The 25,754-nt window shown below is 43.5% G+C and overlaps 1 protein-coding gene across 1 annotated transcript in view; it reads left to right on the forward strand.

Annotated features, from left to right (window-relative positions):
- igsf3 (immunoglobulin superfamily, member 3) overlaps nt 1–25,754 on the forward strand; it is a 62,364-nt gene that overhangs the window by 21,584 nt on the left and 15,026 nt on the right. The window contains exons 3-6 of the mRNA XM_029529885.1: nt 13,502–13,921; nt 17,056–17,442; nt 19,729–20,136; nt 23,264–23,689. Coding sequence (XP_029385745.1) covers nt 13,502–13,921; nt 17,056–17,442; nt 19,729–20,136; nt 23,264–23,689 — 1,641 coding nt within the window. The remainder of the gene's footprint in view (nt 1–13,501; nt 13,922–17,055; nt 17,443–19,728; nt 20,137–23,263; nt 23,690–25,754) is intronic.

Below are 25,754 nucleotides of genomic sequence, written 5' to 3' on the forward strand. Positions count from 1 at the left end.
GTTAAAGAGTTTAACGTGCAGCAACATAGCCTCCAGGACTCATGCAGTTCTCAGTGCGGCCCAGGACACTAAGGCGGCTGCTGCATTGTTTGATGTTGGCAGCTGCTTTGAAGCCTTATCTGAGCTCAAAGGGGGCAGTAGGTTTGTCCTGGTTTAACGATACATGTGATAACTCCCTTTGACACAGACACAAAGGCACACTCAGACGTCAGTGTTCATTTGCTCGTATTCATATGTACAACAACATGTGCAGCTATTGGGGCTCATGCCATTATTAAGTCGCCAATAGACAATTAAAATGCTGACACAGAGATTAATGAGTGATGTTTTCTGTGTGTAGAAAGCAAGATTGCTACTGTTATTAAAGAGTCACACCTTAATTATCTTTCCAGCAGTACCAATAGTGAGTGGCAGCGATTTAGCTGTTTGTTCAACACAGCTGGCAATCTTCAGAAGCACATACGCTGTGCACACTTTGGCTATCCCAACATGCTATCTGTTGAAAAGCAGCAAGGATCAGGAAACTACTAAATGGGGAGCAGGAGACAAATGTTCAGATCAGCATGTGTGATGAGAAAAATCGCTCCACTGCTAACTAACAGAAGAGAAGAAACTAGCTGTGAACACAAATATGATCACTTTGAGTTTACTGCAGCATGCTGGACAATGTTGGTTCGTGTTGTATTTGTGGTATTTTATCTGCTGCACATTTGAAATGTCTCAAACATTTCCCCCTCCCCCCAGCTGTGCTACATGGGTGTGGTCAGGTTCAATGTATCCATCCATTTATCTCACAGAGGTTAGTTATCCAGTGCAGGAATACATTTCCTGTTTGGTTCCCAGTTTGGAGTCAGCTTCTTGACCTTTTCTTGGCTTGGTCCTGTCAGAGGGACTGGTGGTACCAGTTTAAAGATTAATATTGCTCCCACCTCATTAGCATTCTAATCATAGCCTTATTATTTGCAATGGGAAATGGAGGATTAGATAAAATGTCTTATGTAATGGATTTGAATGTGGGCTGTGGAGCCAGCTGCAGGCTGTAGTAGAAGTGAAAAGTAAAAGTAGGAGAAGCCTCAGAGGCTTAACTCATTTTTGGTGAAGCAGCACTAAAGCAAGCAAGTTGATGACCCTCAAGTTCCGTCTCAGGGACACACCACTATCTAAAATCTGTTGGATACAATCTAATCATGTTTACGCACACACAAGTACCTAAAAGCTTTAGCCAGGACTTTAGACTTTGGATTAAAAGTAACAAATGGACAACAGCATTCCTCTCAGTTGAATGAGGGGTAGACAGCAGACATATGCTGCCACCTGTGCCCCCCTCCGTGCCAGGGCTGCCGCCCTGGGATGTGGGTAGAGAGAATGGTTTGTGTGTGCATGTGTGTATGAGAGGGCTGGGGCGGGGTTGGCATATGCCCGATTCCCCACAGTGCTGGCAGCTCGGACAGACAGTTGCTCCCTCATTTGCTGCCCTCCTGGATGGGTGCCCTGTGACTGCACGCTGCCCAACCCAGCCCCCCCCCCCCACACACACACACACACCCCACCCATTTGCTGCTCTCCCTCTGTCCCTCAATGACACTGTTTCACATACATCCTGTCATTGTGTGATGAGACTTTAAATGCAATGGTATTTTTTGAATTTTATGCCAATAAACTTTTTTAGTAGCATAGAAGGCATTTTGAAGTAGCCAACTAGCAAAGCTTTGTAGACTCATAAAACAGAGTAGGCTTTGTTAGGTGGATGTGCACAAACACATTCGCATGATACACACTGAGAGGAATGGTCAGATGGCTGGGGCTATAACTGGTTCTATCCTCAGGGAAGTCTTTAATTGGTCACAGTGCTTTACCATCTGGGGCCTGAGCGACGGATGGAGGGATGAAGAGAGATGGTGGGAGCTCCTGTGAGGGGTTTGGAGGGGAAAAAAAGAAGTTGAGAGATAGTAAGTGCAGCACAGGGACAGAGCTTATTAGTTTTAATACTTGCACCTAAGGTAATATTGGAATCATAATATACTTGATAAATGCTGTTTCGAGTGCACAAGTGGGAAGGTACACGAATGCGAGTGATTGCACACGCTGTGTCGGTGAGCCTGTGTGCATTCATGTGCGCCCGCAGGTAGACGGGTTATTGCATAGCTGTGTGTGTGTGTGTGTGTGTGTGTGTGTGTGTGTGTGTGTGTGTGTGGAAGCAGTTATGACTCTGGGGTGTGTATTTGTGCTGATGTTGGCAGACGGAGCGAAACCCAGCACATGTGCTAACAACCTCCAGGATAGCAGCGAAAGAGAAGACAAACACGCACACACACACAAACACATGCTGGGTATCTGTGTGCGTGTGTGTGTGTATGCATTACTCTCCTACGGTATTTGCTGTAATTTCTTATTATTTAGATATGCAAGCAGGCATAAGACTGAAAATACGAAAGGAAGCGTATAGCAGATAAAACTAAATGGATAAAACTATGGACAGAATGAGGCTGAAGCTAGTGAAGATGAGAAGAGAAATATAGGAATGTAATTCTGAATGGGGGTGGTATTTCATGTGTTTAGCCATGATGAGTAAATCTTTGATGCGCCATAGGATTTCAGTCAACGATAGCTCTGCACACAGCTCTTCCCAAACGCTCTTAGGAAGATTTGTCTTTCATACTCCCACCTCTCTTCAGACTACCCCTCCTCTCACGCCTTGCCTTTTAATCTGCCGCTTACTCCCCATCTTCAAAACACACTCAGGCTCATTTCCTGGCTGGGCCTCATTGAGAGGTAGTGCCATGTTGTGTAAATTCTTGTTTGTGTGTATCTTAGTTAGTGTTGAATCCTCCTCTTCTGCTTTTGTGTAAACGGCGTCTCATATCTGAAAGCTTCTACTCACCATGGATCCCTCTCTTATCGCAGCATTCAGCCTTTTATCTCCACGTCACCATTCTCCTGCTACAGTAACAAAGCCCACTCTTTCACCCATCTTTCTTCCCTTTTCTTATTCCTCTCCCTCTCTGCTTGTGCTGTCCAGTAAGAAAACATGGACAAATGTACATCATTTCAAAGGAACAAACTGGTCAAACTTGAACTGTGACTGGAAAGTATTAGCTCAATTCTTATTTGGTTTCCTTTTTAGGACAAGGGAAAGATTTCAGTTGGTAGAGATTGTACAGAATGTTAACTTTCATTAGAGTTTTTTTTAAACCAAAATTATTATTATTATTATTATTTTTTCATCTATTTTGGTCCACCTGGGCACACAGAGTTGTAAACACAACATTGAAATAACACTTTCCAAACTGTGAGCCAAGTGTTAGCAGTTGCCTAGTTTCACATCGATCAGATATTTTGAGTCTACCTTCTAGTCTATTATTTAGGTGCATAGGTCTGTTTACCAGCTTGTTGATAAATTTGTCTGCTGTTTGAGTCTGGACAGGTAGAGTATCATAGGTTTATCAGAGCTTTAAGCTTGAGTATGAAACAAAGCAAGTAGCTACTGGACTGAAAGAGGCTTTAAAAAAAAAAAAGAAAAAAAAAAAAAAGGCCTTGGAAAGCGCTGACATGTTGATTAAATGCAACTTTTCAGATAATCTACAGCAACTCCATCTATTGTTGGTTTAACATTACTTATCAAAGAAAGCTTAACATGTTACCTCGTCGTCCTGTTCATGCTGTGAAGAGCCTTTGCATTTATTTATTTTTCAGTCAGTCATTCATAAAATGTCTAAACACAAGGTTGGTCACAAATAACTATAGTCCATTCTTTGACTGTTGACTAGCGAGTGTGCAGCTGTTCCACTTCATTCAGCAGTGGCCAAGGTTATACCGGGCCTCTTGTTAATAGTGAGAATCAGAGAGCAAAAAAAAAAAAACATTCAAGGTAGGAGGAGGAGTGCTTCAGTCTCAGGGACAGATTCTAACTTTTTGTTTGGACAAAGATGAATATGTGCTGGGTTCATTCAAATTAGCTATCCAGAAGAAGTATGATTATTGATAAATGTGAGAAATTGTGGCTTTAGATAACATAACTATCTGTTTATTTCTTTGGTTGGCATTTTATCCTCCTCCTCAGCAATAGATAATTTCTACTTAGCAAATTAAGCTGCTAATTTCCCTGATCTTCAAAATTGCAATACAGTTGTGATTTTTTTTTTTCTGCCAAAACTTTCATTCCAAAATTGTCAAATGTCCTTTTTTTTTTTTTTTTTTTTTTTTTTTTTTTTTAATTTGTGTTTCTACCTCTGTCAATCAAATTTCTCCCTCTGTTATACAAGTCAACTGGTCATCAGATGACAGTTATTGTAATCCTTTTTTGAAATTGCATGTGAGCTAGAGATCGCGCTATGATCTCCCTCTAAATTTTACTCAGCCCTCAGTGGAAGTTCAGCCTGTAATGCTGAAATTTGTTATTTTCCGAAACACACACAGTAACCAGAAGGCAACCCAGAGAGCACAGATGACCTCCATCACCATTAGTATCAGTAAAACTTGAGAGAAAACAAATTTCACTTTATAGTACAGGATCTAGATCGGCCCTAAATTTTAATGTTCTACCATCCGTCCACTGAAAAATAGAATTAATGGCCCTCTACATGGAAAAATTTCACAACTAAGCATTTACTCGTGTAAAAAACAAAATACAGTGGCCAGTACATTCTGTTATTCACTTAAAGTATGCTCTCCTAAAAAATAATGATAATAAGCATCACACCCCTGAGGACTATTTATAATTCAGTGACTCAGGCATGCTGGCTCACTGGAGGAAAGGTTTGAGTAAGCAGAGGGGAGAACCACAGTCAGTTGTACTACTGTGTGTGTCAGAGAGCAGCTGTCCCCTCCGGATCCACTGTGCATTTGTGTTTGGGTGAGTGCATAAGAGGGAGAAACTGAACCCTATTGTTATGTGTTCCTCTCCCTCGCTCTACCTTGAGGTATAATGAACTGTGTTAGCCACAAGGGCCCAGCTCTGTCTGTCTCCATGTCACACACACTAACAAACACAAACGGCAGATGTTACTCACTTTACTAGTTTCATGACCCCCCCAAGGATAAAAAGTTTAAGCTTGCAGCTTTCAATATGGCCATTGTCTGATCATCGGCTCGATAAAATATCTGTCTGTGTTTGAAGACGCTTGTGAAGACGAAGGAGGCTGAGAAAAACAGAATAAGTGATAATTGGGCGCTGACACCCAACTTGTCAAGTTGAAAAGGAAACTCGCCACATAATGTGGTGGAAAGGGGCGATGTGGATGGTGGCGGCGAGGAGAGAAATGGGACCGAGCCCAAAGAGAAATGAGAATGTAAGGAGACAGGAAAGATTGCTTCACAGACCCCTTTATTAAATGAACAGGCCTCTTCCTGTCACTTATTGTGACCTCTGCAGTACACCATAGGACACACACATAGACTCACACACCCACTGAGAGTGATTTTCCATTAGCAGGGGACCTCACAGCTTCAAGATGAAAATCTCATAACAGCATCTGTAAGATCTCTCATATCCTCTTAACCCATTTTTTGTACCCCCTCTTTATTTCTTTTTCATCCCCCTTCACATTTTTAAAAGACTGGAGTTGGTGTGCTATGATAGGACTGTGTAGAAGCCTCTTTGAGCAGACAGGATAATGTGAGACGTTCACTTCATAGTAACTCATTTGTCCTTTTTTTTTTTTTTCATAAAATCTCGAAAACAAGTGGTGAATGTTTTTGTGTAGTAATTTTGTGTGCAGGCTTGGCCTGGATAAAATGTATGCATGTGTCCTGAAGATATCAGCTTTCGCAAGTAAATTCCAGGAAAACTCCTGTTTATCTTCCCTTAAAATCCAAAGGAAACACATCTAAGGGTTGACATGCAACACAAAATTATTCTTTTTCTCAGCCTTCCAATACACACAGCTGGTCTATGTGACACACAGCGCACATGGTGACCAAGTGGTTCAACAAGGTCCACATCAGGTGGAACCAGGGCAGCCTGATTTGAAGTGCCCAACTGAAAAAACAGCAAAGCATTTGTTTGAGAGCGAGGAACAGAGTGCTACCTTGTAGAAAGGTTGTGGAAAGAAGAACCTTAAAAGCCTTCTTCAAATATTAGTATTCCAATCCAAGCTTAGTGATGCATGTCAGACCTTTCTCCACATGCTGAAGCAGTGTGCATGTGGGCTCTGAGAAGAGCCAGAGTGGCCGCGTGTCTATTCATAAAATACATTAATTAAAAAAAAAATGTAATCTTATTTTGCCCTCAAATCATTAAGACTTCTGATTGCTAAATATTCCACCGTGTGAGAACAAAATGTAAGTTGATTAACGGGATCACTGTGAAAATATTTTGTCATAATTTAATTAAAAAAAAAAAGAAAAAAGAAGAAAGAAAATCCCACAATTTCACATAAATGAAATTTACAGGATAAATTCATAGGCTATTTGATTCCTTGGGTCTGTACAATACACATCTTTTTATGCCTGTTTCTAATGAGACACAAATGTGAAAACATAAATGTAGAAATAAAGGTCTTTCATTCTGTATTTTAGACTCAATTAGTTGCACACTCATCTAATTATGCGTACATGATGTATTATGTATATTTGTATGTATATATACCCCGCTGTTTAACTAAATCCTCCCATCTTCTGTGTATTTTATTTTTTTTTGTTATTTTTTTTTTTTCCTTTCACCCCTTTGTTCTATGTTGAAAAGGGCTCCCACATGTCCTTTATTGCTCCAAGGCATGATCCTCAATCTGCCCTGCTTTTTTTTCTTGTTTTATTCCATATCCTGTCCTTAATATCAGGACAAAGCCCCTGAGAATGGTGTGTAGACCTCAGATCGTCAGAGTATGCTTTACTAGTTGCTCACAGTGTTTTGTTTGAAGACCTGCCTGATATCCCAGTCTTCTGAAAAAGAGATTGCCTGGTGTGTTACTTGCTGGATTTCTGTCTGTTAATGTCAGTGGGTGCACAAGTTTAGGGTAGTGAGGTGTGTGTGTATGTATGTATATATATATATATATATATATATAACAGTGGGATAATAATAGTCTATCTGAAGTATATTTTCCACTTCCTCCGCAGGAATCACAAAGAGCTGGTGTGTATATGTGTATTAGGTTGTGGGATGTAGCAAACACAAGAGGACTCATTCTGTGTTACTTATTTATTTCTTTCTCTTTCCTTTGTCTTCATCCTCACTTGCTTCTCGCTTCCTCCTACTTTACCCTCCAATCCGTTTCTGAAGTGAACCTCTTCATCCCTCATTCTGACTCATCAACAGCTCACACAGCGAAGAACAAAGGTGTGGAGGATGTGAATGGACAGGATAATGGATAAAAGACAGATGTAGGCACAGTCTCTGTTCATCCCCCTGTACCACGTCTTGACCCGACGTGCCTGCGTATATTGCAGGCATCCTGGGTCAGTAATTGACGTCTGTTTGGTGATGGGGTTGGATTCACATGAAGTGGAGCTAAGGATTGCCTGCTCACCCTGTTGTCCTCTCAGCAGTACTCTCAGTTTCAGAGTAATTAACAATAATTACCCTACTGGCTTTGCCAAATGGTCATTTGCTTTGCAGCGCACGCACACATATCAGCAGACACTTAAGGCCATTATACACCAAAAAGCGGTCGCCACTTCAGCTGCGGTTGAACATCTGTGGTGCTCGGCAGTCGTGTTGTGAATGTCCTGCACTACAGGGCATTGCTGGACTGCCCTGGTCCAGATACTCCTGTGTGCTTTTAGATTTGGGCTATTTTTGGGATTAAAGCTAAACCTAGAACCTTGCTGCATTCATATTCAAAAACATAATCATCCCTTCATTTGGCTGATAAGACTTATTTGTCTGTCACTTATCAGGGGGTCCCTGGGGGGGGGGTCACTGCGGCGAGAGGGGCGGGGTTTGAACCAGTCTCAGAAGGCCATGGGAGAAGGCAGGGTTCACCCTGGACATGTCACCAGTCCATCGCAGGGCTGACATATAGAGATGCTCAGGTCCATGGCCGATGTTCTCCCTGTGCAGGCAGAACAAACCGCACGCAGAAAGCCCCCAGGCCAGAGAATCAAACCCAGAAGCTCCTTGCTGTGAGGCAACAGCTGTAACCACTGCTCCATGGTGTACATTATAAATGCAAGAAATGCAGTGAAATTGCATGTGTGTGAGTGCATACATGTGTTGCCGAAAATGGAGAGCACGTGTTTTTGTGTGCAAGAAAACATTCAGACAGCACTGTGATTCTCTGTGATTTCCTCATGTCATCAGCTTCCCCAACAACAAGACCACAAGAGCGAGCACAAAGTGCTGGGTGGTTGGATCTTTACTGTGTGTTCTATATTTTTATTTTTTTTTTCCTACCTTTAAAAAATAAATAATAAAAACAAATGTTCCCAGCAATAGTCATATGTGAAAACAAACAAACACGGCTATTTGATTTGCCGTTTCTTCTTCTTTGATCTCCAAAGAATATTTTTCCACAAGTTTAATCGGCATGTGGCGCGTTGCAGAGAAGTTTGGGCACTTGCAGGTATACAGATCTGGCTTCATAAATGATCATCATTTTCTCTACTTGTGTCGCCTTTGCAAAATTCCTTTCCCTCCATTTTTTGTGTCCTTGTGTCCCCCACAATTCTATATCCCTGTGTGTCTGGACTTAAAAGGGCAGCTTGAGGGATGACAACCGTCACTCACTTCAGAGGGCTGAGAGAGCAGGGGAAGATCAGGAATGGAGAGCGAGATGAAAGCAAAAATTGCAGATGAGGTAGAGACGGAAGAGAGTAGCTTTAAAGATTTATAAAGGACTGACAGCTTTTGTATCAGTGGAGGGGGAAAAAAAAAAAATAACACAGAAATGATTTACTTCATATTCTCACATAAGAACCTACATCTCAAATAGGGAAGGATTACCTGATTCATGTGTAAAAGATGTTTTAATCACTGGTATGTCTAAGATTGTGCTACAAATAAGGAAAACTGGCTCTCAACCTAAATTCCCTGAGCTGTTTATTTTATGGTAATAAAGATTGCTTCATTGACTCACAGTGAAACACATGCACAGTTATTTTGCAGCGTTGAAATGACTGATTTGAAAATGTTCATTTTCATCCCCCTTTCCATCACTCTCAGCACATGTCCTTTGGCTGATTGGGTATTTGTATACATTTTGGTTTGAAGAGTATTTAATGTTGCATAGGAATGGGATTTTCACCTAGACTACTCTGGCAATGCTCATTGTCATGAAGACATATGCAATGGCATGGTAATAGTTTAAGGATAATAACAGCGGGCTGTACACACCTGAGCATGCTGCAAAGGCTTTGGCTATACTTATTAGCTGGATAAATTGTTTGTTTTTCTTATTTTAGAATTAGAGAGCAGCAAGCAAAACATTCAAAAATTTTGACTATATGTTCCCAGATTGTAATTAGGCATCCACCAGTTCCAGGATTTAGGTGAAATAAGTAAATACAATGTCATAACAAATTAGTATGTAGGCACACACACTTTTGTGTGCTTGCCCAAGAACGCTGTCTCATGCTGTTCATAATCCTTCCCAGACTGAGGTCATTGGGCTGACTGCAGCATCTTGGTGTGTTTACAACCTTAACTTGCCCCTTGGAAATGCTCAGATTGGCTGATGCTATCTGATTGACTCTGTCACCCAGATATATCTGCACGCAAAGATCTGATTGGCCCAGAGGATGAAGAATTGGTTTTCTATTTCCACACGTTGCTCCCCAGGTGGTGTCCACAAAGAGGATGACAGTCAGGTTCAAGATTGGGTTAGTGTCGGAGGGGCGGAGTACAGTTGTTTGTAATTCTTGGATGATCTCAGAAGGCCCACATCATCATGTGGGTGGGTTGCTATGGCAATGGGAGGTTGTAGTGTAGGTGTGTTGTTGTGGTAACAGCATGTCTGTGTGAGGCTTCCTTTCACTCAGTGTTGACTGGAGAGTCCGTGTCAGAGGACTTGGCAGCATCAGGTCCTTCAAGAGCAATATGGATGTAATTGGATCATCTTATTTAATGTATTCATTAGGTTAAGAGTAACTTGAGAGCAATGTTGGAGAGGTGTTGCAGTTTTGTTTTGTTTTTTTTTTTTGTTTACAGCATGAAAACAGCGTGTGTGTGTGTGTGTACACAGGACCCAAACATTCTTCATATACTTTGATTCACTCATCAATCTGCTGTAGCTCTTTTCCCCAACACCTATTTGTACTTCAGCAGTCAGAGCAGTTTCAGCCATTATGAGAGACAGATTGCTCCACCTTAGCCTATTATAAGTAAAGCATCTGAATAAACACTGATACGGGCCCAGTAAGATTCCCATGTTTGTTATTTTGCCCCGCAACCAACAAACAAATCTATCAACAGAATGATTTTATTGCTGCCCATGACTCCCATTAGCCTCCCTTGCTCCCTGCTGTTTATCAAGTACTGACGGTAATTTAGAAGTGGATTTCTCAGTCAGACCTCGTCAGATTTTTCACAGTTGCTTCAAAAATATTCCAGGAAACAGTTTGTTCTTTTCTTGGTGTACTGTATATATATCTCCTGAAGGTAGGATCTTATTAGCCTGCCGCTGTTTCTGACCCGGCTGATTACTCGCTTCACTCCACCCCGCCATCTTTTCTTCTTTTTCTTTATCTGATCTCTCTGGGTTGGCCCCCGCCGACCCTTGCTCCTTTCCTGTTTGTTTCATCAGTAGTGTCTGTCTCTCTCCTCTTGCAGTTCCTATCTTTCTATTTTACACTCGAGACACATGAGCATACACACAGTTGCATATTTACTCTGAGTGCGACAAGCATGTATTTTAAGTGGAATCATGCAGGAATATCAGCCGTTTCCTGTGTAGCAGGTGACATGAGAAGAAGCACAGACCTGAATCGTTCTGATTTGTTGTCTTCATAATGACGCTCCCTTTTACAAGCCCGACGAGCCAAACATCTCAACAAAGGCACTCCGCTTGCATATGCTCGCACAAAGCAATTCCATTTCCTGGCTTCCAAGAAGTTCTCCCAGTCTCCAAATGGCCATGCACCAAAGCATCTCTCGGCATTATTCGCTCAATTCATTTTTATCTCAGCCTCGCTTAAATGGTCAATTGCTGTTCGCTGACATCTCGACACAGTATTTTCTTTTCATCTCAGGCATTATGTACATGGGAGTAAGTGTGTGTGTGTGTGTGTGTGTGTGTGTGTTCTTCCATGTGCAGCTTCAAAACATGCATTGTATAAATAGCAGGGAGACAACCAGGATATCGGTCTTTTGAGGACAAACACAGTTGTGTGAGCTCCCTCGGCATACTGGCCTCGCATTTTTTTGTGACCTTAAGCCCTCTTTTCTTTTTGGCTGTCATTACTGCATGACATTTTGGGATCTTAGGTCCAGGGCTATCTATCAGTCACTGTCTCCCTCCCTTCCACAAACACATTGGTATGGATTCAAAAATACTTCTTCAGCCCATACAGACTCCTTTAAAAAAAAAAAAAAAGAAAGGAAAAAAGCTGCATGTGTTTATTTCTGTCTATGTCTGGACAGTTTCCATCCCACCTTCTGAAATGATCACATCTTGATGTCTCTTTTGCTTCCCTTGTACTTGGCTGTCCCCCTTCTCTCATCTCCCCTGTTTGAAACCATCTGGCTTGAGGTCTGTCTCTGTTGTAACAGCGAAATTTATAGCAGCAACTTTAACTTGATATTCATTTATTTAGTACGTGTGATCGAAAATATGAAATGTTTGAAAAGTTTTTCAAGTGAATGTGGCGGCAAGATGCCAATGTAGAGCTATGTTTGCTAACCTCATGGGATATAATCAGTCTGAAGGAAGTGCCAGAAGGTCTATGGAGGCTCCTCTGTGTGAGAGAGATAGAGGAAATGCCATCAACACATGGTAACAGGTGAAAATCACATTTAAAAAAAAAAAAAAAAAGGAAATGGAGTGCAGTCACCTCAAAACAAAAGCCTGTTTGCATTAACGCTTTTTGTATACAACGGGGAGTTAATCAGCAACTGATATGCTTGAAATGCTTGTTTATTTTCACAGTCAAATTTCAACTCGGCACTTCTCCTCTCTCTTCATTGCGTTGTTCTTCAAATCAAAACGTAGCCTAATATTATCTCCTGGCCCCCCCTTCACAATTACGCGGCTATTTGCATATTTTCAACCAGTCACTTCCTGACGTTACGTTTTCAGTGCTGGTACACATCTCCTGTCTGAGTGGGTGCCGGTGCTTCACGCATGCGGATAAAGCCCAACTAGAAATTCCAAAGGTGTCAGCATTAATGTTTATTTCTTTGGTTGGGCCTCCAGTTAATAGTGGAATCCACAGAAATATGTAAAAAATTGGGACAATCAAGTGAGAGCTATTTTGACTGTACTGTATGCCACTGTATGGACATCACCACATTATTGTCTGGTTATTGTTATTGTTATGTTCTATGATACAGAGGTTGTGATTTTTATTTATTTTTATTTTTAGAAAATGGTGTGCTTTAAAATATGAGTCATTATTGGGTTTTCCACTTTTATTTTTGAATTGAAATTGTGACAAGCAAGGTTGTGTTCCATCTTGTGGTGTTCAGCAATGTTTGCTTATTGCCATATCGGTGCAGATGGATGTTGAGTTCCGAAAGTGAACTCACGCGTTCGTTTGATGCAGGAGACGTCCAAATCAATTTCATATATTTTATTTGAACACTAACAGTAAAATATATTATAAAAAAAAGAGATCATTCACAGAGCTCTGGACCAGACTATGTTTCCCTGACAAGCAGACAACCCCAGCATCGGTTCACGAAGTCTGATGCTCTATCTTTCCCTGGTTCAGTTTATGTTAGGATTATACAAAGGAAATGAGGTGTGTGGGTGTTGTCTTCTCCGGGTTGCACACTTCCTCTTCGTCTTATCTGGCTCCATTCCCGCGATCAGCCCTCAGTGGCTGTTGATGGTCCCTGTTTTCTGTGGATGAGGAAGGAGAACAGACACAAACCACAAAGTCCAGAACCCCAATACATCTCCTTTTATTTAGTAATAAAAAGCTCACGTTTATAATATACTGTATATGGATATTTCATATAAAAACACGTAAAAGATCTAAAATTAGATATTAAAACAATATGTAATTCATTAGGTTAAAACACACATGATTATCAACTATACAAAAGTATGTAAATAGCATAAGGTCAGACATCCCAACATGGACCAAAATAAAGCCATTAAATGTCAAGAAAATAAGTTGTGTGATGCTTGGAACGACCGTGACACTATCGTATCCAAACATGGTGAGTCATTATTCAGAAAATTTGAGAGTTCCTCCGCCTGCCAAATTCCACTTTAACTACTGATAATAGTGTTAACCAAAATAATCTGTTGTTATGGTTAGTTCCCCTCTGTTAGCAACAAAAATACATTTTATTTGAGCATTTTTGTCTTGAGGTAGGAGTGTTCTGATAAGACTTCTTGTGCTGAACAACCTCCTTTTCCAACTCTAAGCACTAACTTCCACTCTTCTTGATTTTTTGCAGTCATTGCTGACTCGTTGACAGTAACAGCTCCAGCCCAGACTCTGTCCAAGGTGGAAGGCGACACGCTGCAGCTAACCTGCGAGGTGTCCCGGATGACAATGCAGCACACTCACTTGTCGGTTGGTTGGTACCTCCGATCTCCAGAGGATGCTGCCGCGCCACCTCAGGAGCTGGTCACCTTGTCAAGGGACTTTGTTCTCCGCTCTGGGGGACCGTACCGGCAGAGGATGGCAGCGGGGGACCTAAGGCTGGATAAAACGAGCGCTACGGCCTACAGGTTGACCATCCACAAGCTGCAGCCGGTGGACCAGGGTCTGCTCTACTGCCAGGCTGCTGAGTGGATCCAGGACCCAGATGGCAGCTGGTTCGCCATGACCCGCAAGCAGAGTGACAAAACTCAGCTCCGTATTCAGCCCACTGGTGAGTAGGGGGAATAGATTGTGTGGAGGAGGAAGGAAGGAGGGTAAAGGCTGCTCTGCTCTTGGGTCTCTGTCCTATTGACAAGCACACACGCACGCATGGGGGCTGGCTTTCTCTGATTGCTGATCAGTATCTCTCACTAAGCTCATTAGCGTACAAAAAAGGGCTTAACGAAACCTCCACAGACTCCCTACTTTTGTATTCGTGTCTGCTTGATGGGCAACATTACAAGCGTATCCAAGAGTAATTTAACCAGCTCAAAACAGCGTGGGTGTTTGACATGGGAGACCCCTGGCCTTCCCTTATACAATCCCTCCAGGCTACGAGTGGCCCAGAGATCAGAAGCCAGAAATAGGTTTTTCAATTACTCTTCGCCAACAATCACGCCTGTCTATATTGTCTTTGAGTGTATTAGTGGGAGAAAATGTGCTGGTTAGGACACGCTTCGAAGGAAGAGATTTTGTAAATGAAGGGACTTGCACATAAGGGGGAGGGCAGGCATGGGAGGGAGACAAAGGGAGCATGATGGAAGAAACAAGGAATTGGTTTATGTGGCTGATGGCAGAATATTCATCACATGATAATAATCTAAAAAGCTGTCATCCAGCCATCCAGAGACAAAAGACCTCACTCTTGCATGTCCACATAAACTCTCGCCCTTTTTGCCCCCGTTACACACACTATGCTGTACTGCACAACTATTGCTTTGTGCACTTCCAAGAAAGTTACACAGAGATTGGTATGATAAACTGCTTTGACATTAGCTCAATTAGGAAGGCAGTACACAGTGGCAAGTGTCTTATGCCAGTAAATCACTTCAAAGTGGAATCGTTTTGTCTTTCTCCATTAAGCATGAGATCCGCTCCGGACCAATACAACTTGATAGTGGCCCAGATATCACTGGGTGGATGAGAGGGAGAATGGTGACTCAGAGTCAAAGCAGGTTTGTCAGATGAGTTCCTGCTACTTGAGGGAGGAGACAAACGCACAAAGAGCTCCCCCCACGGCACACTTCGTCATTCTTTGTCTTCTCTGTAATCTATAATGGATGGAGGTGTTGTTGCGTGGCAAAGAGAATACAACATAATTGTGTGCGGCGGTGGGTTTCAGTGCTCAAACTTGTGTGTTTGTGTGTGCAGATGCATTTTGATTTCTTCTTGTGTACTTGCTTATTACATTATGAAGGCACAGCTTGCATAGCTTTAGGCTGAACTTGTATTTGATGTCTGCACCTGTCTGGGTGTATATTTGACAGAGAAATAGAATAGAATATAGAGAAAGGGAGCAGCTCCTCCATTAGACTCCTATTATAAAAGATGGAGGGGATCTCAAGACAGCCCTATCACTAGCTAATCACCCACAGCCAGCATCAGAGAGTCGTGCTACGGACAGAATCCTAATGTACCTTTCACTCTCTGATTTTACCCTCTCTCTTTTTCTCTCCATTGCAGTGGTGTCTCATCACAAAATCTCACTCTTTCCTCCACTGCACAATGCACACTACGTATTGTTTTCTGTCCAGTGTCTCTGCATCATCTCAGTTGATCTCGTCGTGTAAAACACGGCCCTAATAGAGCTCCATGCTGAGTGGAGACCAGCCTGTCAAAGCAGGTCGCGGCTATTTTCAGCTTCCTTCAGTTAATTCAAATGTCATAGTACAGTGGGTTGCTGTCCTGTTGCCTTACTTCAGCAAAGCTCTGCTTTGTTCTGGCATCTGTGAGCTGTGCTCTCTGTACTCAGGCTGCAAGTAGGCAAGCGTTATTTCACCATCCATTCCCATATAAAGTTTTTCGGTGGATTTCAATTTTGAATTTTATATCTATAAACTGCAGAAAAAAATGCAGTAACAATAAAACATGCAGGCCTCAAACTAAAGATAAAAAAGAAAAAGCAGTAAATCCTCAGATTTGAAGAGCTCACAGCTGCATTATTATTTTTTTTTTATAACAATTAATTTGAAACTAAGATTTAGTTATTGAAACTATCAACATTAGTAGATGAGGATACAAGTAAACACACTTGTATGTCAATATTTAGTATATGTGAGCATTCATGTGCTTGTGTATGTCAGTATCACCCCACTTGACCCCCACCACACACACACACACACACACACGCCTCGATCCATCCGTCCTTCCCTCCATCTCCTCCACATAATGATCCCAATACCAACGGCAGGCTTTGAACTTTTCCATGACTGTGTTTCTCAGGAAGTCTGTTTAAAGTCTTTGTAATTACTCCTCACGGCTACCACCTCACTGAGAGGCAAAGCAGCCGTCTCTGATACGTCCCGTGCTCATCATGTGGAAATTAATACTGCAAATAAGGCTGAACACACAGCCATGTACGCTGACGAACGCGCACACAAATGGGCACACTCAAACATGGCAGCACATGCGCAGACACCGAATGTAATTTGGCCAAGTGGCAGGGCTTTAACAGTGGAAGCAACAGCCCTGTTTACTCGCTTCTCTCTTAGACCATGCAGGAGGAGGAAGAGGCAGCGCCTGACTCCATTTCAGACTGCTGAAGAGAATTTTAATTAGATGTGTTTTTCATTGCAGAGGTGAAACCAAGGGGGAGGGAGATGGAGAGAGAGAGAGAGAGAGAGAGAGAGCAACCAGAAAGATCAACGTTTTAGTACAGCGATGCAACACGTGACCTCAACCCTCTCTAGCTTCTCTTCCGTCCTCTCATCTGCATGAAGTGATGCTATTTTATTGCCCCCCAACGCATCACTGGCCAACTTAACCCCTACCTTTACCACCCACCCACTCACACGTTCGCTCTTAGCATGCTGGTTCAAGCATCCCAGTTTGTGCAAATTAAGAAAACACTGCATTTCATTTGTCGGCCCCATTTAGACATCAGTGCAATTTTAGGAATCAGAGACAAATGTTTGCGAATAAAACACCTACACTCCTTCCATTCTGCTGTGTTATTTAAATTCTAGACCATGTTCAAGGGTTTTCTGCATAAATATCTTACTAAGACAAAATTTTGTGCAAAAGTCAAGAAGGGATTTTCATTTTGAGCATTTTCAGTTCAGATTCTTCTCAACAACCATTTTCTTTCTGCTTAAGAACCCTTTAACCTTGATGTCTGCTTTGTTTTCCATCATCTCTTCTGCTCAGATCGGGACTTCAGCATCCAGGTGAGCACGGAGCGACGGTCCTTCACGGCCGGTGAGCCGCTGGAGCTTCGCTGCACCATTGAGGCCCAGAATGTCCCCGAGCGATTCTTCTCGGTGTCGTGGGTCTTCAGCAGCTCACCGGTGGCCGTGGTGGGCCCCAGTGCCGTGCCTGTCCTGGGCCCCGATTACGTCGCCCGAGAGGCAGCTGGCCACATGACTGTGCGCAAGGAGGCCACCAATGTGCACTTGCTGAAGCTGCAGCACCTGCGCCCCGAAGACGCTGGGAAGTACATCTGCCGCGTGACCGAGCGGGAGAAGACACCCACAGGAGACTTCATCGACCGCAGCAAGCGATCTCGCAATGTCCAAATCACAGTCCAGCCACTCAGTGAGTTAGAATCTGTTTTACAAGGCCTCTGGTTTACTTGTCTTGTACTTAGTTGTCCATTACACCAAGAATGATGACCAATTTGTAATAGTTTTATCTTCAAATAGGCAGTGAAGAATGTCATCCTGTGTTTTGCTCCAGCCACTCTCTCCTTTCTCTCTCTCCCCCTCCCTCCCTCTCACTCTCTCTACAAGGTGGCCTATAACAGATAGCTGCACAGCCACTATTGTTAGCTGTGAGTAAGCAAGGAAAGGATAATGGCGCTCTTATTCCTGATGTATTTTCTGTTTGAGTGGATTGGTAAGGATTGGTAATGCAGCATTATGGTCCTTCCCATTTCCTTGGCTTAGCTAGGAGTTGGGAGGGGGCGGATGGACGGGGAGGGTAACACTATAGTAGGAAAATGGAGAGCAGAGGAGTCCAGACTGAAGGAGGCTGAGCTAACAGCCATGAAATGAAACCATGGAAAAAGAAAAAGAGGAGAGAAAGGGGCCTAGATCTCCAGGGCCCTCTAAGTGGTTCCCCTCGGCTAAATTAATGTGCTCTGCTGAGGCAGTTCTCTTTGGCTGTGTTAAGTAGGGCCTTGCTGCCTGTGTCAGGCTTGGAAACCGAGTGCTCCAAATTTACAGTCAAACCTGGCTGACAATACTCTAATCTACCACTGAGGTTTTTTTTTTTTTTTGTCCCTGTCTGGGTCATATGCTCCATCTCTTCTCTTTTGCACCTCCATGTCTCTTAGGATTTGAATAAGTATGAGCCAGCTGCTACCAGCATAATGTACCGGTATAATGAGTGTGATAACCACAGAGTAGTATCTCCTCTCAAGCAGACGATGCTACCTTATCCTGACCACCATGCACCCCCCACTAAATCAGCCCAAAACAATAGCCCCAAACCTGCATCAGCCTCCTGGGAACCTCTCTGTATGAGGGGTTTTGTTTTTCCAACAAAAGGCCGTAATGCCCTATAAAAGATGTTTATAGTGTTTATACAGGATAATAGCCATGGTTATTGGAGGAGAACTTCCACGAAGCGCAGCAGCGGCGGCCAAGCAGCATTTATTTCATACACAAATTGCCCTCCCATGTCTGTTCTCTCTCACCTACCCACACGGGCACACGTACACACACAGCCTCAAGTTGTGCCTCATCATTCTAATTGTGGTGAATTGGGTGGGAGTTGGTAATGGAGTGCGACAGGGGTTAAAGTTGATCTTTCAGACAGAGGCAAAGGTGACAGGAAAGGAAAAACAGAGGTAAACACTTCTGACAAATCAATGTTGATGGATGAGTTTACCGCCACAGCGAGAAAGGGAGAGACAACCTACATGCCATACTAAATCCTGTCATACAGATAGTAATGCCACGACCAAGGCAGGAGACAGAGGAGACTTACTGCAATGCAAGTTGAAAGGGAAGGAAAAAAGAAGTAAGAGAAAGAGTGAGATGATTTTAGGGGATTACCAATGTAAGCATTTGCATTAATATCTGTCTAGCAATCTTTTTGTGTGACAAAAAATATGAAGTAGTTATAATATAAGACAAAAAAGGACAAAGGCTTTTCCCTTCTGTTGATTTCATTGGGATGGAAGTGAGAAGTGAGCTCATTCTGTATTCACAGAGAGCTTGTGCTTATAAGGAGGGAAGCTGGAAGAAGCAGAGCTTGGCCTGAGGGGAAAGGTTGGGGAGAAAGAATCCTTGAGCCACCTCCCCAAGAGGCAGCAGTGTTAGGAGACCGTTCGGGCCAACCACAGCCCTATAAGATTTGATGGAGTGATGAGAGTGGAGATAAAGCAGAAAAACAGAGCTGAAGAGCCCATAAAGACTTTTATCCTCTTCTGGAGTGTCACTGAGCCCTGTGATCTCTGTCTTCTTATTCTGTGGACTTGGTCAGAAAACTGCATGCACGCGCACGCACGCACGCACACACACACACACACACACACACACACACACACACACACACACACACACATCGACCAGGTCCTCTTCTCTCACAGTCATCTTGATGAGCCTGAGGCCAGTTACAAGCTTCATTGTCGTCCTCCCCACACAGGGTCTTGCAAGCACACTTGTGCAGCACTCGCAGAGGATGGTGTTACAGTCCCAGTAGCATGCTTGACAATTTGTTTTATTGCCCTTGGCCTCCTGAATGTTTTGATCCAGAGAATGCTATTTTTGTTGTCTGTGATATATTGAGTACCTCACCTTTTCTTCTTTCTTTATATGTCTTTATACTCACCTCACTGTTTCTCTTTTTTTTTTCTCTCTCTCTCTTCTCTCTCAGAGAGCAACATCACAGTGTCATTGTCCAGTAACTCCTCTGAGGTTTTAGAGGGCAACGTGATTCAGTTGAGTTGCTCAGTCCAGTCCACCACAGGCCCGCTGTCTGTTGTCTGGCAGTGGACCGACAAACAGGCAACTGGACTGGCCCAGGAGGTGGCCTCTGTGGACCGGGATGGCACAGTTTGGCAAAGCCCCTCCTACAGAGAGCGCTCGAGTTATGGCGAGGTACGAGTGGAAAAGGTGCGAGCAGACACTTTCTCCCTGTCCCTCTACAATGCCTTACCGGGGGATGAGGGCCAGTACCGCTGCACAGCCACCGAGTGGCTCCAGACCGGTACTGAACCAGAGCTAAACTGGGAGAAGATAGGAGAGAGGTCAGCTACCAAGACAGTCACGGTCAAGACTGTTGGTAAGTTACTACAGCTGGATTTAACCCAAAAACTGCACACAATCTGATACCACAGAGGCAGCAAAAAATGAAACACTCAAGACAAAACAGTAAACCTGCACACACTGCAGACACACTATATGAGAGAGAGGCATGTGACTTGTGACTTAAGACTGATAAATGGCTCAGGCAGAAAATGCAGGTCAGAGAATATACCGTGGTTTATTCATGCACCGCCCAGGGGAACAAGCTATTGTCACTCAACACCCAGACACACTCAAAGTCTTTCTCACACCACCTGCCACATGTCAAGAACAGTACATCCATGACACCCATGGTAGACACACAAACTCGCAATCGCCCATATGGATTAACCAGAATTATTAGAATGGAAATGGAGCAGCAATTCGTTTCACAGTCGGTGGAGCTCCTCTGTCAGGGCCGAGTTTAGCTTAACATCCTTGGTACAGGCTGAGGAAACTACTGGAGCGGGACAGTTTGGAGCTGGCAGGTCGGGAGCACTGGCCTCAATGCGCACGCACATACACACTTAAAACCAACGGATTAGCTCCCTGCAGCAACACAGCGGTGCTTCAGAGAAGAGACGTCAGTTTTTAAGTGGCCATTTGTTAAATTCCAGCAACAACAAAAACAGTAGTTTGAAGAACAAGGGACATATTATGCAAATCGGGGAAAAGAAGTCCAAAGCTGCTGCCTGTCTCTCTTGTGATAGGCTCCTCAACATCTCCGCCTCCTCTCCTCCATGTTTGTTGATCAAAGGATTTTCATAATGTGCGCTGTTGTGTGACGGTCAGTGTGTGTTTTACTTTGTAAAACTCAAACTTGATTTAGGTTCTCATTTTTCTCACTTAGCACTCACACAAGCTTCCAAATATAGTGCCATTGGACCTAAACCTGGCATGCAGGCAGCGATTTCCTCTCAGCTACAAGCATTTCTTTGCTGCTTTCATCCTTGCACCTAATAAATAAAAAAGGTCTGGTCTTCTGTTTCCTTCTGAGCTCAGATATAGCTGATCTGTTCCCCGCGTGACCCAGACAATAAGTGGAGCTAAAGATAAATGCACTTACACAGAACCTTTTCTACCATAGTGAAGTAAAGCCAAGGTGCTCACCTACCTTTGTCTCTTCATTCACCTGTTCACCCACATAAATAAATACAGATGGTGAGGGAGGCATGATATTGAATTTGTTGCTGATATCCCATACTTTACGACTAATAAAGCAATATATATATATGCTATCCTACTTAAAATGTGTGAATAGTACTCTACAACACCAATTCAACAAAAATGAAAACAAATTGTGCTCTTTGTCAATAAATATGAAGCATATTTTTACTATTACTGTTTTCACTTAAAATAATTTGAAGAGCATGGGCTTTTGGCTTTTTTGGCTCCTCTTTCCTGCTGCAGGAAACACACACGTCATTACGTTGTGCTGTGCAAGTAGTCTGCATGCCGGGAACACATCATCGTAGTTGGGTGTTGCAGCCATTTATTTAAATGCTTTAAAAGTAATTCATTTTTAAGCAGACATAGGCCAATATTGATAACTTCCTACATCCCTACAGATGGGACAGGGCTGCCATACACTGGCCCGGTGAATTGGGAGCACCTTGAGATGCAGGGCATTGAACCACCATCCAAGAGATTAGTGAAACTGCCCACTGTACTACAGTAGGCTCAAAATATTAAACAGGATCACTGTTTCCTAATGTGGTCCATTCCTGGCTCCTTTTATCGATTCCCTCTACTTGCTGACAAGACATGGAGGGTGTGAGAGAGGAATGTCCTCTGGGAATCTAGTGTGGTTGTTTTTTGTTTTTTTTTTTCCTCTTTAGATTAGGGTATTCTTTAAGAGCTCTCAGGATGTGTAAGGTGACAAAGCATGCATACACACAAAGACACACATTCAGAAAGTACTCAAACACTTTCACTCTCCCCCCAACACACACTTTGTACAGTGAGAGAAACAAATACATTAGTGTTTATTCCCGCAAGCAAAAAGCCAAAGTTGTATCTGGGAGATGGATCGGCTTGTTCTGTCACAGAGGCAGGCATATGGGGAGGAAAATGAACGGATGGATATAAGAGGGGCGCAAGGAGATGAGAGATAGAGTGAGAAAGAGTTATTGTCTGTTAGAGAATTATGGCCCCAGGCGGCTGTCCCTGCAGTAGCCAAGTCTGGACAGAAAGCCATTGATTACATACCCTGAAGGACACCAGGGATGATGGCTGTCAGAGAGAGACAGAGGGTGAGGGACATGGGGAAAGTGACGGGGCTGTTGACAAGAACATAATGGAGAAATCTGCAAAGTCTCACGAAAATGAATTATCGGCTCTTGAAAATATCAGACTCCACCAACAGCTCTCCATTCCACCTCGCACTTTCCTTTTTTATCTGTGTATGGCTGTCTTTCTCATATTTCAACTCAATCATTCATGTTCATTGAAATGCCCCAAAATAGGCGCAGCAGGGCCAGGTTATTAAAAGGCCATGGATAAAAAGGATTTCTCTCTTCTATTGCCTGTCTCCTTTGCTTTCCAGTGTAGGTGTATCTTGGCAATAACATATGGAGTTGGGTGAATGTTTTTAGCCTAATGAGGATAGTTTAGACTTGGCAAAGAGCTGGGCGTAGACCAAAAATCAGTGCTTAGAGGAAATCTCTCCCCTGGGTTTTCTTTGTTGCATCACCATTAATTTTGAGGCACACTCTCACAGCCAAGCGTATAACCTCAGACTTGCACACAAGCAGAGGGTACGACATACATACACACGCACATAGTATAAGCTAAATGGCTGTCTTTAGGCTCTTAGGCCATAATGGCCTTGATGGAAGGAAATGCCTGCGAAGTTTGAGCGCTGCTTTAACGATAAATAAGACAGTGCACTTTAAGCAAACACTATCAGTATTTGTTCCAGCAGGGGGCTTTGTTCCTCTTGGTGGCTGTGCTTAAAAGGGAAACTCCTTCCCGTTAACGATAATGAATCCCCACATAATTTGCTGAATTTCAAGCTTTTAGGGAACAACCTCAATCACAAATTGAAGCTGTAGCGTGCTATTATAATGCAATCTGCTGTGCTGTGGGCATCATCCTAACATCATTTCTCCTCTATTGTCATCCAGAGTCCTCCTTCATGGTGTCGGCCTCATCACGGACCCCATCTGTAACCTTTGGTGACTCCTTTGACCTCTTGTGCCTGGTCAAGCCCCGCCACAACCCTCGTGTCCCAACCTCCGTCACCTGGCGCTTCATGCCAGCCGGCACAGAAAGTGACGAAGGGGATGAGGGAGAGTTCAAAGACCTGGTAACGTTCACCCGCGAGGGCACACTGCAGTGGGGGGAGCAGTTGCTGGGCCTGGGCACCCGCACCACGGTGGACCGCTCCCACTCCAACACCAACTTTCGGCTGTCAGTGACCCGGGCAGGGCGTCGCGAGGCGGGCAAATACCAGTGCACTGCCATCCTTTGGAGGAGAAACTACGACAACAGCTGGAGCAGAGTAGCAAACCGCACTTCCAACCTGCTCGGCATCAGTGTTGTACAGCCAGGTAAAGCTGCACAGCTGTATGTCAGACAGACACACACATGTAATTAGAGCAGTCTCAGACCTGCACGCAAACAGGGATGAATGCAGATTCCCTCACAGACACTCACACAGACACCCAGAGTGAATTCAGAGGAGCTTATAGGATTTCTGCCTGCTCTAATTGCTCTTAGTCTCTGGTTTAGCCACTAATTGGAGTGTGTGTGTGTGTGTGTGTGTGTGTGTGTGTGTGTGTGTGTGCGCGTGTGCGCGGGTGCGTGGGTGTGTGTGAAGGGCAGGGTGGCGTCTCTTAATGGAGAGCAGTAAAAGGATTGCTAAATATCCCAGAGGAAGCGAAAACTGAGTGAAAGTGGAAGTCAGATGAGAAAGTGTGATGAAGAGAGTGAGCGATCTGTCCTTGAACCCTTTTCCTCAGCGGAGGCATTAGACTGTCCTGCGCTGCCCTTATTGGCCGTCTGTGTACCACACACGCACAGAAAAACCTCATTCCAACACAGCCCAATTAGTTTCTGAATGCAAACAACAAACAGCCATGCAAACGCACATTGGCCAAATTTTCTCCCTTCATGGCGTGCCTCAACAGAACGATACTTACTCTGGTGAATGCGCCTGAGGCAAATACTCATCCTGCTGATAGAAGGGGAATAAAACTCTGTTGGAGTCTGGCTTTCACAGTTGTCCAGCAAAGCATTGTGGTGCTAGTGGGTTCCAGATTTGTCGGATCTTGCAGGAGGAATATGAACAATGTACGTAGCAGCGATGAGAAGTAGGTTTTAAACTTGTAATATCAGCAATCATATAGCATCCTCTGAAAAGGAAATGTATCTAATGATATATTTTTGGGGAAGATGACTCTTTTTTTTGGGTGCGTGTGTGCTGACATTCTTTTTAGATCTGTTATATATAACATAAGGTGAAGGACAGACTGTGGTGCTCAATGATGCCTTTAAAGTGTACCAGTGGAATGTAGTTCCATGTACAGTTAACACAGCGTTTACTCCAGTTTTTTATTATATACATTGACTACGACACAGAAATGTGAACCAGTGTAAACAGACACACACGCATACCGAAGCACCAAAGTGCAGAGACGGTGCTTTTTTAGACTTTAACTCATCGCACGCTGACCTTAACCATTCACACGGAGCATACAGTGTCCCCGGGTCCTTCAAAAGGTATTTGGAAATCTAGTTATCACCTTCAATGCTCATTCCCACCACTTACCTGGAAAAAGAAAAACAGATACACTCACAAATCTTCCTCATTCAGACACACAAGGGCATACGTACTGGGTCCATCCTCCTGCTCTCTTGCGTCGCGGCATCTCTGTGACAAAGTGATCTGTTACCTTGGTAATGCCATCAGTAATCATGACGCTGGGATCAGTTGCCGACTGAAAGTCAATCACCAACCGTAACGCCGCAATCAGTGTGTTCGTAAGGGCACTTACTCACAAGGGAGGCCGAGTGAGTTATTCCTTTATCTCCTTGACTGCCAAGGCCCAGTTCAGCCCGGCCTGTGCTGTTTTCATCTTTCTCACATCCATTTTTTTAATTTTAATTTTGTCTTTGTAAGAACTTCATTTAGACCAATGATGATTCATTTCTCAGAATGTAGGACGCCTCTCTCTGCCTCACGCCTCTCCTCCCCATCTGCTTTCGCCTCTCTATTTTCATAAATGTTAACCACTCCTGGCTAAATGAGTGGCTGGCATTTTCAGTTCTTCTCAGAGAGAAGTGGGATGAAGGGGAGTGCGTGTAATGAGGCACGAGTAAACACAGCATCTGACCAGATACATAATTGAGAGACTTTAAATCGTGCTTCCAGAGGTACCTGCTCATTATGTAAGTGGCTGCTTCACTAGCTTTGTGCGTACACGTATACATATGTGTGGGCATTTGTAGGTTTTTGCATGAATGACCTTGCAGCTGTGTTTCTTGTGAGGCAGATCTGAGAGCTTTATTATGCTTACGATGCATAAAACACACAAGCGCACCTCACCCCTGACCCCGGGGGACGCAAAAATAGTTTCCTCTTCTAGAGAGCCTGTTCCACCACCATCTTGCATT

This window comes from Echeneis naucrates, chromosome 21 (genome assembly GCF_900963305.1).
Source record: "Echeneis naucrates chromosome 21, fEcheNa1.1, whole genome shotgun sequence".
NCBI classification, from domain to species: domain Eukaryota; kingdom Metazoa; phylum Chordata; class Actinopteri; order Carangiformes; family Echeneidae; genus Echeneis; species Echeneis naucrates.